General features: G+C 33.3%; 2 protein-coding genes across 2 annotated transcripts; both read right to left on the minus strand.

Moving 5' to 3' along the window:
• Nucleotides 1-249: 249 nt before the first annotated feature.
• LOC124825144 (uncharacterized) lies at nucleotides 250-1,885 on the minus strand. The gene is made up of 4 exons (XM_088093600.1): nucleotides 1,808-1,885; nucleotides 1,189-1,746; nucleotides 655-1,104; nucleotides 250-591 (listed from the first exon to the last, which is right to left on the minus strand). Exons 1-4 carry the CDS (start codon nucleotides 1,883-1,885, stop codon nucleotides 250-252), a joined length of 1,428 nt encoding a protein of 475 aa, XP_087949726.1.
• Nucleotides 1,886-6,451: 4,566 nt separating this feature from the next.
• On the minus strand, nucleotides 6,452-11,309 carry LOC124825141 (indole-3-acetic acid-amido synthetase GH3.10-like). The gene is made up of 4 exons (XM_047297683.2): nucleotides 10,672-11,309; nucleotides 10,110-10,211; nucleotides 9,120-9,940; nucleotides 6,452-7,210 (listed from the first exon to the last, which is right to left on the minus strand). The coding sequence occupies exons 1-4, from the start codon at nucleotides 11,028-11,030 to the stop codon at nucleotides 6,672-6,674; spliced, it is 1,821 nt and encodes a 606-aa protein (XP_047153639.2). The 5' UTR covers nucleotides 11,031-11,309; the 3' UTR covers nucleotides 6,452-6,671.
• Between the last annotated feature and the right edge of the window lie 3,256 nt (nucleotides 11,310-14,565).

Here is a 14,565-nt window from a genome sequence, read left to right on the forward strand (position 1 = left end):
GAAGGCTGTCTTCTGAACGTCATCAGCCCTCACCTAGATTTGATGATAGCCTAATCTCAAGTCAATCTTAGAAAACACAGTGGCTCCATGCAATTGATCCAACAGATCATCTATCATAGGCAACAGATACTTGTTCTTGATCGTGAGTTTGTTCAGTTGCCTATAATCAACACACAATCTGGAGCTGCCATCCTTCTTCTTCACCAACAAGATTGGTGCACCCTAAGGTGAAACATTGGGCCTAATGAATTACTTCTCTAACAGCTCTTCAATCTGCTTTTTCAACTCAGCCAACTCGGCTGGAGCCATCCTATAAGGGGCTATAGATACTGGCCCTACTCCTAAGACCAGATCAATAGAGAACTCCACTTCTCGCGGAGGAGGTAAACCAGGAACTTCTTCAGGAAAGACATCCATGAAGTCATTAACAACCAGAAGATTTACACTCTGGTTCCCATGCGCTGAAGAGTTTAAATCAAAAGTCTCGTCCATATGGAACATGATTAAGAAACAACTAGTACCCTCAAAGATGTCTTGCCTCAATACACCGAGCGACAACGAAAGGTCTTCATCTTCTTCGGGAAATATTAGCTTTTTCCCACCGCATTCTAAGAGAATACGATTGGTGGCTAACTAATCTATTCCTAGAATTACCTCTAGCCCTTGCACAGGTAAGCAAATAAGGTTCACTTTGAACTTATGCCCCTCTACCTCAATAGGACATCTAGAGCACACATTAGATGTCCTGACCAACCCCGCTACTGGTGTAGACACCACCAGATCACACGGAAGCTCTCTGACAACTAGACCGAGCCTCTCCACACAAGCCTTAGACACAAATGAATGCGTCGTCCCCGAATCAAACAGTGCCACACAAGAAGCTCCAGATAATAAGTAGCTACTAACAATGAGATTACCTGCGCTGGCTACCTCAGCTCCAGTCAAGGCGTAAACTCTCCCTGTTGCTTGCGGCCTGACATTGCCACCTCTCTGTACTGCTCTCCCCGATGGGCATGGCGATGGCCCTGTCCTCCTGACTGTACGACAGTCTCTACCATAATGGTCGTCTCGTCTGCAGATGTTACACCTCTTATACCCTATCAGCTGAGGGCACACAGACTAGAGGTGTGGTCCCCCACACATGAAGCATCGGACTGGGCTAGCAAAACTGGATTGCCCCTACTGTACTGAAGGCTGAGATGATGAACCCCTAGACCCAGAAGAGGTAGGTCTAGAGAAAGGGGTCGTCCTAGAGCTGGATCCACCCCTCGATACCGTAGGTCCTCCAACCCTCAGTGGTTGGATCCGCTGATTCTGTGGCTCTTCTGGTTCTCCCTTGGTCTTCTCCATATCACGGGCCATCTCCACTAAAGTGGAGAACTCTCTGATGCGCAACCCTTTCACTAGCAATTTTATATCCTTCCTCAGCCCATTTTCAAATTTTCTACACTGCCAGTCTTCATCTACCGTCATGGTGTTGAAGCGGAGAAGGTGTTTGAATCGATCCGCATACTCAGAAACTGATCTGTTGCCTTGTGCTAGCTCCAGAAACTCCACTTCTTTTACAAATCTTACACTGTCTGGAAAGTATTCAGTGTAAAATTTGGTCCTGAATAGCTCCCAGGTAATAGGAGTCTCTCTTCTAGTCAAGATCATCTTCATGTTGTTCCACCAATGACCAGCTTCTCCTATTAGCAAATACTGGGTGTAGGCCAGTTTTCTCTCATCAGGACACTCTTGTAGCTTCTAAACTTTGTAGAGCAATGGTGTTTTGTTGCACTAAGGCAGCATTCTGCTACTGCAGTGCCTCAAGTATGGCCTCAAGTCGAGCATTGGACTCAGAGGTCTCTGACTGAGGAGGTGGAGGAGGAAGCCTAGGTGCCATCTTTTCTGCTCACATAGAGAGAAAAGACCATCAGTCCATTCAAAGAAATAAGGATGATTAACCTAACATGATTAAGAGTACACAAGCATAAGCAAGGCACACACATACCCTACAGGATTTCCTAAGGACAGAAACTGCTCTGATACAATAAATGTGATATCCCAAATATATAATAGATATATATGCAAAGACATCACCAATTTATAATATTAGAAAGTAGTTAAGAGATGTACTTAAAGTATTATAGGATTACAGTCTTTCAGAATTTACTAAGAAATTAAAACTTCAAGCACTAGGGTATTCCAAAATATGCCTAGAATTTGAAACTTAAAACACAACAAGGTTTTTCAAAAGGACATAAGAGAACTAAGAATTCCTAGTGAGTCTAAGCTGCAGCATTATCTTCATTTCTCTCCAATGTTGCCTCCAAAGAAACCTCATCTTCCTCTGCTCATATCCAAGTTGATGATCATTGCAAAAGAAAACACATACAACAAGCACACAAACAAGCAAGGGTGAGCTAATTATATAAAAGCATGCATCATATCAAGCACATAACATACAAGAGTTAACTTAAATCAAAGCAGTTTAAGGCATACATCCTAGCATGTTATCTTCTAGACTTGACTCGTCCGGACTTTAGAATGATAGTCGAGCTATGGCGGGTCCTGCACTCGTGGTGACTTATGAAACTTGGGTTCCCCACCCTGCCACACTCACGAGGTTAGCCTGTTCCGGGCCTTGAGGCATACTGGAAGCCCCCAAGACTAAGACCTCCTGCTACTCTTCACCACATGGATTAATCCCTCTACTTGAGTACGATTAGCCATTGGAGTTTCAGAATGACCCCCAAGACTGAGCTCCTACTTTCATTCTAAAACACTAAGAATCTCACCAAGAGATCCTACACTGATGGAACTTGATTTACAACTTGGATCATACTTTCATCACTTTGTAATCATATACTTTCTGCCAAAACCAACATATACACAATCTCAACAATATACATTACTCACCACTTACAAATTATAAAAATAACATCTCCACAATTGAACCTAAGTTAATCAATACCAAGAATCAAACAACTCCAACTAATCCACAACAGCTCATAAAATGCAGCAATTTTTACAAACCTACAAGTAATATAATTATTGATTAACACTCACGTTTCAATATAATAAACAACTATCCTTACTTTATATATATATATATGATACGTACATTATCTTATAAATATATAAATTTACATTATATATATATATATATATATATATATATATATAAATAATGTAAATGTATATATTTATAATATAATGTACGTATCATATATATATATATTAAATATATATATATATATATTTATTTATTTATTTATTTATTTATTTATATATGGATCCTTACTTTGAATTCCAAATACATGGTGACTGATTTTCTAAAATTATAATTTATTAGAAATTAACACATGATAACTTTATGCATCTACAATCAACTTGTTTTATTCTTTACCAACATATATGACTAGTCACAACTGATTGGACCAGGTCAGGGCTGCTCTATGATCAGGGATGTGCCAACTCAAGTTTTTAAGGTTCTCTATCCTACCAACAAAGAAAGGTTCTCAATAATTAACAATTAATTTATTTAAATTATCTACCCTGTATCTTATGCTCTAAATCTGACATGCCTAATTTTAATATTTTGATTTCCTCTCATATCAACCTCAAACTGTAATTTTAATAATAATATGTTTAATAATAATTACAGTGTAAAATTAAAATAAATACACAACAAATAAAATCCTATCTTTATAAGTTCGTCACTAGTGACAAATACCACTCATAGAGACCTAAAAACAACGATGAAGGCTAAAATAATCATTGTTCTTAAATTTTGGTTGAGATAGGAGGAAATGAGTACAAAGAGACAAGGGCACGATGAACTCCTTAGTTGTATTGATTTTGTACTTTAGTGAAAGTTAAACCAAGGGTGGTCATGTCTTTCTTTAATTGATTTGAAACTTCATATATCTGTTGATATGATATTATATTATTGGGGTAATGATGTGTATTTGGTTTATGATTTGAAACTTCATATGCAATTAATTTTACAACTATTTCATCTTTTGCAAAACAGTAATTCATTTTACGGGGGAAGTGAAGAAAACTTCTTCATAAATACTTTAAAAATAAAAAATATTAATTTATATTAATTTTTCCATAAATTAAACTCATATTCTTTATGAATTAAAAATTACATTTTTGAGAAATTAAAAAAAAAATTTAACGTATGCAAAGATTAATTTTACTTTTTTTTTATTTTCTTTATTTTTCTTTCAGAACACATATAGGAAAAAGAATTATCTAAAAATACCCTTAATTTTTTTTATCACATAAAGCATAATTAAGGAAATTAATACAGAATCCAACAATACCCTAATAAATAATTAATAATAGCTAATACAAAATCCTTTATATAAAAAAGAAACACATAAGTGGTTGAAAATTTAGAGATATTTTTCTATTTCATTCATATTAATTAAATATTCCTGGACTTTTGTGAGAACCTTAAAATAAATTTGTCTGGTCCCTTTTCAATTTAAAACTCTTAATAATTATGTTCAGAGATAATGTTGGAAAAATCAACTTAAAAAAACTAAAGAACTATAGTTTTGCAAATAATTATAATAATAGTAACAGAAAGGTACTGTTTAAAACCGAAAGAAATATGTTTTAATAAATTTGGTTTTGATGTTTTATATTTTGAAACTAATATCATTGAAAACAAATATTACTAAAAACGTAAAAAAAGTCCTTAACCAATAAAAGAATATATTTTATAACAATTAACTTGTAGAATTTGTTTTATGTTAAATAGAAGTGTTAATTTGTCCCACATCATAGGATTTGGTAAACAACACAGGCGGTAAAAAAAAGTTCACATAGTCAACAAATTGTATTGAAATAATTTATAGGTGTAAAATGTCTATAAAAAATCGTGAATTAAGCTAGTTTATGAGTTTATTTTTAATATAAAAAATATTAATTTTTAAAAATTTGTTATTGAAAAAAGATGACTTATCTTGACTTTTAGTTTGAATATATTTGTTTCAACCTTAAATCGATTAGGGCTGACCTTTAGTCTATGTCAACCCATCTCGATCTTCAATCCAGATTGATTTTTTTAGGCAAAATTTTGATCGAAGCCAACTTGGTTGAATTTGACCAAATTTCGATTGAAATTAATTTAACTGAAATTTGGTTAGGACTGACTCAGTTGAGTTGGGTGAAATTTTAGCTAGAACCGACTCAAATAAATTTAAGTTAGAATCAACTCAAGTAAATTTCAGTCAGGGGTTACTCGACCAAATTTCAATCAAGGTCGACTCAACAAAATTTCAAACATGACCAACTCACCTTAATTTCGCCAATTCTTTTCAAGGCTAATTAAGTCGAATTTAAACAAATTTCAGTGAGTCGATATAGACTCGACCAAATTTAACTTAATTTCGATCGAAACCTACTCGACTAAATTTCAAACGAGAGCTACTCAAACAAAATGCTGATACAATGCTCGTGATATTCTAGAAGGATATAACATTATAGTATAATAGAGGAACAAAATCTTTGATCAAGTTTTTTTTATTTTGGAGACTTTACTAATGTTAGATTATAGAAAATAGAAAAAAAAAACACTTGGGCAACACATGAAGTGTAGGTTTTATTATGATTCAAAGAATGATTAAGGAAGTTTTGTAAGGAATTTTAAAATGGTAAAACATGAGAGAAATATGATTATCTCCTTATTATGTATCTTTTAGTTTGTTTCTCTATGCGCGGTCATTTTCTTTTTTTTTTTTAGTTTTTAATTTTGTTTTCCTAACCTTCAAATTGTAATTTGAACTAGTAACAAATCAACTAGTCTTGTAGATATATGATCTTGTTTTAATTTTAAAATGAATACCTATAGTTATTGAACATAAGAATGAGTATGAATAATATCTATTTTTTTATATTGAATATGAGACAAAGATGAATACTTACGTATTTATTCGTTTTTATTATTTTTTCTCATACTTATTCTCATTTTAAATTTCTAAAACACCTTTATAAATAATCTAAAAAAACTAATATTAACTTTTATTTAACTATTAATGTTGTAACTTATTTACAGGATAAACATTTAATTATTTTTATTTTTTTATTAGTAGTTGATATTTGTCTAATTATTATTTGATTTGATATTTATATAATTATAATATTTTTATATTTGACATTAAAAGAAAGATGGTGATAAATTACGTGAGTAGCTAAGATAATAGAATAGTTAAGAATGTGATAATTTATACACTAAAATCTAAGGGGGAAATATTAATTCAAGTTATAATAAGCTGCAATTCTAGCAATTAAATAGAATTTAAATTAATTAAAATCTTAATAAATTATATTTTAATATTTAGTAATGCATCGAAACAAAATTTTGAAGTTAAAAAAAAGGCTTTAATATTAGTAAGCGTTTCTACGACTAGATTGGAATTAAAGTATGATTATTTTAATGAAAACATAACAATGATTCTGAAGACGAAACCATATTATACAAATTATATAAGAATCCCTTTCAATAAAGCTTGTTACTTATAAAGCAGAGAAATGATTTTGATTACAGTGGATGAAATACACGAGTGAAGTGGTATCGAAAGAGAAAAGCAGAAGAAAAGATGGAAACTAGGGAAACTATATAATAAAGTAGGTGTTGATTGATGAAGATGATACAGATGAATGATTGTTGTTCAAGTGTTGTAAGCAGCGCTTTGAAACCTTTTTGTGGTGCACGTGTTGAGAATTTTGAGAAGGACACGATTGGTGGTGCACCTGGGGGTTTTGAATTGGCTCAAGGCTGCCCCATTCGCGATGAAGTTGTCCAGAATCTTCTTGAAAGTCCCAGTCTCCAAAATGCAGAGCTCTAAGGGCCCTATCGAGTTGGTTTTTCTTGACACCACATAGCCATGATCCATGAACAATTTGTCCATTTCAGTGCAACATGCACCGAGGATCTTGTCGTCTACCTCCCCTTTTATCTCCCAAAATATTACGTAGTGCCCTGGTTGCTTTGACACATCTGCATAGCTTGTGAAATCAACCAGCTCGGCCTTTCCCTTTGTCAGAATCTGGGACCCTCTTTCTACCACTAGTTGAAGGTCCTTTTCTGTGTTCTTGTCTATGTTTACTGTCAAAATTAGCTTTCTTCTACACACAAAGTTCAACTTTGGGGTCCCATTGTAGAAGCCACCCACTTCCACCACATCCCCTAATCTGCACCTGTATAGTCCTGAAATCAATCTTCATCACATTACTTTCTTGCTTCCTCCCAAATCACCAAAATCATAATCATCAAATCATATTAAATATCAGCTACACATTTACAAAAACAAAAAACCATTTTACCTTTTGCATTTTCTACTCACTTTGTCCATACATTACCAACATTTAGTAATTCCTCAGTTTTGGTTGAAAACTTCATATTTCACTGATGAACTTATAGCATGCATGATTAAAAAAAGACTGAGAAAAAACTAGTTAAACAAAGGGAAATACTGTAAGTAATGGGTTCCTAAGGCTGAGACGATGACGCATCTACAAAAAGATAACCATGGAAATGCTGCCAAGTACTCCAAAGAACATGGTTACGAACAAAAACATCCTAAGATATGCAGATTCCTGTTGTTAAGAACTTATTCACGACGCGTTATGCAAGTCTTCTACAATAGATCATAATTCTTTTGAAAATATTTGAAGATATCAGAATTATCAAAAAAAAAAAAAAACTCTCTTTTACCTAGAGAGTAAACAAAGAGAATTATACGAATTAGAAACCAGAAAAGGAAAAACAAAGAGAAATGAGAGGAAGAGCTCGAAGAAGGTTTGATCGGTGAGAGGGAGAGCTCAAAGAAAGTGTTTTCATCTTTTGGAGAAAGCAAAGTACACTACTTATAGTTGGAGAAGATGTTCTGAGAATCCAAGTATTACTGGAGAAGGAACACCAACAAGTTTGTTGCAACCGTCAATAAACAGGACCAGCCAACATAAGCTCGGCCAACATGAGTTCAGCCAACACGATTTCGAACATGAAAAGAGACAATCAGACTTACACAATACATATAAAATTGAAATATATATTACCAACATTTAGTAATGCCTCCATTTTGGATAAAAACTTCATATTTTCACCGACAAACTTATAGCATGCATGATTAAAAAAAGACCAAGACAAAACTAATGAAACAAAAGAAAATACTGTAAACAATGTGTTCCTAAGGCTGATGATGAAGCATCGACAAAAAGATAACCATGGAAATGCAGCCAAGTACTCCAAAGTGTGACCAACATTGTTAACGTGCAGTTTAGTTTGTGGTCGGTGACCCCCACTTACTTTCCGGTTTTCTGTGAAGAGATAATGTTTTTTAAATCTCTTCTACAAACTCTTATAAAATGAATTTTAGTAAAAAGTTTCAACTAAGATGAGTATCAAGCTAAAGTATTTAGGAGGTATAGTTTGACTGGTTAATTCATTTCTATAAAAAACGAAACAAATACATATATCTGTGCACTGTTATCCATTATTGGTAACGCCAATTATTGGAATGCATTTCAGTCCACGTATTTTATATCACTCCTGATGCCATTTCTACACACTTCAATCATATATCACTCTCGTTTTAATGCATGTGGAACCAAAACCTTTTTGGCTTGATGCAACTAGCTACTAGACATGTCCATGTTCATGCTGCAGCAAGCTTGCACATGTGGCACACAATGAAACTCGATCACTGCTTTCTTGACCTGTAACTCTAGGCGTTATTTTATGTAAGATAACAGGTCAATCAAAACGGGCTTGCCCAAAAATGAACAGTGTACAGGTTTAGATATTAGGTGGATAAATGCATTTACTTGGCAAAAAAGTCAAAGATGCTGTTGTTCCAGAGATATTTAGTAAATTCTACCAAGTGTCATGCTCAAAATGTAGGTCATAAAACTAAGAAAAGATGGGTCGAGGAAATGAGTACTGATAAAGGATGGGAGATGGGCTATGGAACAGAAACTCTTTGATTTTGGTACACTTATCTTTTGGTTAATAATTGAGTAGCTTCCAAAAGGTCCAAAACAACTTCAATAAGACTTCCATAAAATTAATTTTTTTTTTTGTCTGATATAGAAGAGAATTAAGAAAAAATGCATACCGGTGAAAGTTGTGAGGACAACTTCATACTCTTGTCCTAGTTTAACCTGAGAGAGAGGAATTGGCTTATCTTCCGTGAAATCATCAGCTCCTGAACTAAGTTTTTTTTCATTCCTGTGAAGTGGTATGAACTCAAAGTAAGAGAAAGTAGGAACCACGGCGAATGTTACATTTTCTGGCGGTAAACTAGGATCAACATTAACCCCTATCCAGCTCTCAGTTGAGCCATAATCGGCACTAACCAAAGGCAACCCATTTGCATAATGCCTAAGCTTTTTCAAATATGGTTGCATGGACCCTGTCATTATGGAGTAGACATACTTAGCATTTGGCCAGAGTTTAGGAATTAAACCAGACCACTCTACCAGTTCTAGCTCATGGCAAGCACTTTCCAACTTCGAAGCCAAATCTGGGCTTGGAAAGATGATGTCCAAAACAGCCTTTCTCATTTTTGGTAACTTGATTCTTGAACTAAGAGTGCCATCTCTGATGTCATTGCAAATCTCCATCCAATTTTCTTCAAAACTGCTGAAAGCTTGCACCATGCTGTAGATGAAAGCTGAGGTGATAAATTCCACTTGGTCAGAGTAAAAGAGACCAAGAAGGAGGTGGCAATACGTGGATTGTTTGTAGTCTCCACCAGAAATCACTTCTTGGGGACTGCAAGTGAAGGATTTGGTCGCATCCTGCTTGATTTTGAATTCTTCACTTGCATAGTAGTGTGTTGTGGCTGTTCCTGCTGTTAAACCTCCTTTTGTTTTAAACCTGTTGCTGCCGTATATGAATTCAAGAATCCTTCCTCCTTCTCTTATTGGATAAACCCTGTGAACAGTGAAAAGATAAGAACGAATTTTTTAACGTGCGCTTTAGAGTAATCACACATTAGCAGCAACACACAGTAAGAGTATATACACACAAAAATAAAAATCGGAGCACAAAGGGTACACAAAAATCTAAAGGGAACACAAGGAGATATTATAAAGATGTAGACCTTGATCTATAGGCAGCTGCTAGGGTGAATATTTGAAGCGTGGTTTGTGCACTATGGCGAGTAAAGGGTACGAACTTTTGCCTTCCCTCTGTTGTTCCAGAGCTGCATACCAGGAAAAAAGGAAAAAAACTTATCAGAAATTGGCAGGTGATCCTTGCTTTATCTCCATTCCATGTATTATAAGAAAAGAGAAAGAAACACTTTACCAAAAAAATATTACAAAAACTGTAATCATGAATAAATAAAATGTATTACAGAACTTTCATGGTTTATAAGTTATTACTTTTTCAAGACTTTTGTTCATGAGCTCGTACAAAGCACCTGTAGTCAGACCTTGTCATGAATAAAAAAACACTAGAACAACCATGGATTTGGCAGAATAACTTGGAGAGAGCCATAGGTGGTCTCTATCCTAATGTCCTGTATTCCGATTCCTTATTGTAATGAACATGACCATAAAATGAAGAAAATTCAGCACTATAATGAACCATAGTTTTTTATCTCCTAAAAAGCAGAAGAAAAAGGTTTTAGAGAGGAAAAAAAAAACTAAAGGTGATGGTACCTTAAGGAAAGAGTGGTTATGGGTTGTTGAGTGAGTAAAGGAGCTGTGTCCCCATCAGCAATCCTTTGGATAAATGGCTCAAAGTCAGCGTGTGAGGCAAGGGGAACCACAGAACAGAAAAGGGATTCCAATGCACATGCGTCCATCTCAAGGATATTGTAGTTCCCCAACCATTTCTTGAGATATTCCACTCCATAGTTTTGCTTCAAAATCTGGGTGAGCAACTGAGTCTGGACAAAACCAGCATTATGGGATACATGTTCAAACCAGTTTATGACATCATAGTCGTAGTTGGGTTTGGCATTGCCGGGGTTGTGGGTGAGAACAGGTTCCATTAAGGTTGTTTGGTGTTGCGGCATGAGGACGTGTTGGGTGTCTGAGTGAGGGAAATATAGGAGGACAAAAAACAAGGGAAAGGCTGTGTTTTATGTTGTTGGTGTAGAGCTTGTATATCCCCTACTAAAAAAGTTGAACAGACTTATGATATATTTGCAGAAGTTTCATAGATATGGTACAATACAATAGATATAGACCACATGAAATGGTATTATAAGGGGAGAGAAAGAAAGAAATATTCTTCCATAATGTAAGGATGATATGGGGGCTACATTACTAATGGCAGGGACCAAACAAACAGTTCATCACTCTTTCCCTCCAACTTATTGTGAGCCTTCATATTTGAATACACAACCTACATAAAGTAGATTAATTCACTTTAATTGCACGTTTAACCAAATATACCTTACTTTTAAACTATAGCTTTCAAAATTGGTAATCCGGCTCGGTCCATCACGAGTTGATTACTTAGTGAACCAATCCAACCCGGCTCACTTATTAGCAAGTTGAAAAAATTTGAACCCACCCGACCTACCACTGGTTGGTAGGTTAAACGGGTTAAGTCATTGACTCATTTAATTATATTTTTTTAAATAAAAAATTACAATTTTTTTTAATTCATATCTAAATAAACGCCACACTAAACTCTAAAGACAATTCAAAATTAAAAAAAAAGTATCATACAATCCAAACGTAGTTCAAAAACATGTACAAAAGACAAATAAATAAGTTTTTAATATTGATAATTTTTGTATTTCCATTATAATATTAGAGTCTTGAATAGATAAATTTATAATATTTTTTTCTCTTAGAAACATCTTCTTCTTTATCATCATCTACAATATAATAAAAAAATGTTAACTAATAATATTTTGAAACACAAAATAATAAATAATTAAATTAAATTACGTGGGTTGGTGAGCCAATCTGGCTTACCACATGTTCAACCCAATGAGCCGAGTTTTGAGTGAGCCGGGTTGAAAACTAACCCGCATATAAAATTACATTTTTTTTAAACCCAACTTGGTTCAATTCCGTGGTAAATCGAGTTGGTCCGTGAGTTACAACTCATTTTCACAGTACTACTTTAAACATTCACACTTTTCATCAATTTTACTGTATCAAATTTTAAATTAGATGTATTTTACTACTGGATTTCTGAATTTTATATTTAAACTAATATTAAATATTTGTGTATCTCATTGTTTTATCTATTATTTATATAAGAAAAAAATAATTTAGGTTTTGTTTCTGTTTTTTATTTTTGTCATTTTTCCAACATCTTTAAAATACTTTTTTATTTAACTATTTGCCACAATCTAAATATATTGATTAAATGATAAGACTTGTGTATATTTGACTTCAAAAATTATAATATTAATTATTTAATTGTTTATATATATTTTTTTAGACAAAAAGAAGTTTTGACTTTTTTATTATTTTTCTCATTCAACATCACTATGTATGTTTTTTCATAGATGAAATAGTTATTTTACACTATCTATTATGAGTCCTCTCCTCCCCTCACTATTTTCTTTCCTTTCTTTTCTCCTTTTCTCTCTCTTTTTTTTTTCTTTCTTTTCCGTATCTTATCTCTAAATTGTTGCTTCTACACTTCAACCTTTTCAAAATCTAATCAAACAGTGTTAAGGAATATTTCTATTCGATATAAAAAACATTATAACTCAATCTTGTGTGTGTCATATTCTCGTTTAAGGAGCATATTTTTTGAACGAAAATATTTTCGCTCAAACTAAAAAAAAATATTTTCTTCTTTTAGTCTCTTAAAATGATTTATTGTGAATATTTTTATAAATATAAATTTAATATTTTTTATATATGATTGATTTATGGTTTTTAAGTTAAATGAGTTATATTATTAAGATTGATTGAATTTGTATGTTATACGAAAATGATTTTTAAGATAATGAAAATATTTGAATTTGTGGTAACATGTTTCTTTACATTGATTGTTTGGTTTGTAGATTTTGAAGTTGTCTTTTACGGTGATATAGTTTTAGAACAACAATTGTTTTGGTGTAGCATTATATATGTCGGAGGTTTCTTGTTTTTATTGAGGGACATAAAGAGAATAGAAGATTTCAAGATAGAAGGATATAAAGTGAGTATTTGAGCACAAGTGTGGAATGAGTTATACAAGTTAAAGTTCGTTGTTTCGTGATATAGTTTAAGATAAAAGTCAATTGTTAAAGTTAGATAAGCTATATATAAACATTATAGAGTTTTACATACATGTTTGTAGATGAAGTGTTAGAGGTTACCATTCAAGATAGACACAAACAATCTATATTGGTTCGACTATCACAAGTCTACATCCAATCCTCCTTCAACAACCTTAGTTGAAGAGAATCGACTATAATGATTGAGTATACAAGAAAATAGAGACAACCCTCTCAATGAACTCCTCTCACCACTCAAAATAAAAATAGCAATACAGAAGATGAACACATTCAATCTCTTAGATTGGCTAAAGTGTTGTTTTAGCATGAAATAATATACATTATCAACACCCACCCATTTATTACACAGGTTCCAAACTTCTCGTGCCACATTACATGTGAAGAACAAATGATTCAAAAATTTCTCTTCTAGCCCACACATAGTACATAATTTGTTAGTTATATTTACGCCCTATTTTCCAACTTCTATTTTGTTGCCATTTTGTTAATATAAATTTCCAAGAAAAATGTTAAGTTGATGGAAGGGAGCCTTTACTTTCAAATTTTTTCAAGCAACTCTATTTCACCTATACTAGTGATTTTATGCAATTTTCTGTAAGCTGGTCTTATAATAAAACCATTTGAATCTTAATCTTTTCATACCTATATATCATCTCTATCCGTGTTAGAATTTATAGTTTGATGTTGTTCCTTCAATATATCAAACTAAGTTACCTCTCACTCAATCCACCCTCTCCATCATTCCAACTTGCACTTCCAAATGCTATTATGCCCCCAACTACCTATGTGTTGATTCACAATCAGGTCATTTACCATTCTAGAGTCTAATATTATTCACTATTCTATTTTCCATTCTATCTTACCCTCAAACCATATTCATGTATGCTTGTTGTCCTCTTTCCATGGACATTACTTATACTTTTTATTGATCATATTATCTAGACATTTTCATGTTTTGTATTCAGACTTCAATATTTCTTTCCATAATCATTCACTCTCCATTTATTTTCCTAGTAGTGCAATATTGAACAATCTTAAATCCTTCACTACTGATGGGTCATGCTCTTTTAGTTTGCATATGGTATCGCACTTAACACATGCTACCATTCTGCCTTCACTGCTTCACCCTTCATAACAATTCCTTCTAAATCTTCTTCATAGCCTTTTCCACCTTTGTTGGTATTTTGAAAAAAGATAAATAAAATGAACTAGTGTAGTAATGACATATTTAAGTAAACAAGTTATACCAGCAAATGGCAAATGAAGGGAAAATTCGTTGAGTTTGGTTATCATTGACCAACATTAAGATGGTGGATGATTGTAAACAATACTTTATCCTTTATCCATGTAATCTATC

This window comes from Vigna umbellata, chromosome 6 (genome assembly GCF_029865625.1).
Source record: "Vigna umbellata cultivar VRB3 chromosome 6, Vumbellata_1.0, whole genome shotgun sequence".
NCBI lineage: Eukaryota > Viridiplantae > Streptophyta > Magnoliopsida > Fabales > Fabaceae > Vigna > Vigna umbellata.

Coding starts and splice junctions, on each gene's coding strand:
- LOC124825144 (XM_088093600.1), bottom strand. CDS start 1,885: ATGGCACCTAGGCTTCCTCCTCCACCTCCTCAGTCAGAGACCTCTGAG. Junction 1,105..1,188: donor GTTCATCATCTCAGCCTTCA/GTACAGTAGGGG, acceptor GTGTGCCCTCAG/CTGATAGGGTATAAGAGGTG. Junction 592..654: donor TACCTGTGCAAGGGCTAGAG/GTAATTCTAGGA, acceptor GGTGGGAAAAAG/CTAATATTTCCCGAAGAAGA.
- LOC124825141 (XM_047297683.2), bottom strand. CDS start 11,030: ATGCCGCAACACCAAACAACCTTAATGGAACCTGTTCTCACCCACAAC. Junction 10,212..10,671: donor ATAACCACTCTTTCCTTAAG/GTACCATCACCT, acceptor CCTGGTATGCAG/CTCTGGAACAACAGAGGGAA. Junction 7,211..9,119: donor TGTCCTCACAACTTTCACCG/GTATGCATTTTT, acceptor GATTGATTTCAG/GACTATACAGGTGCAGATTA.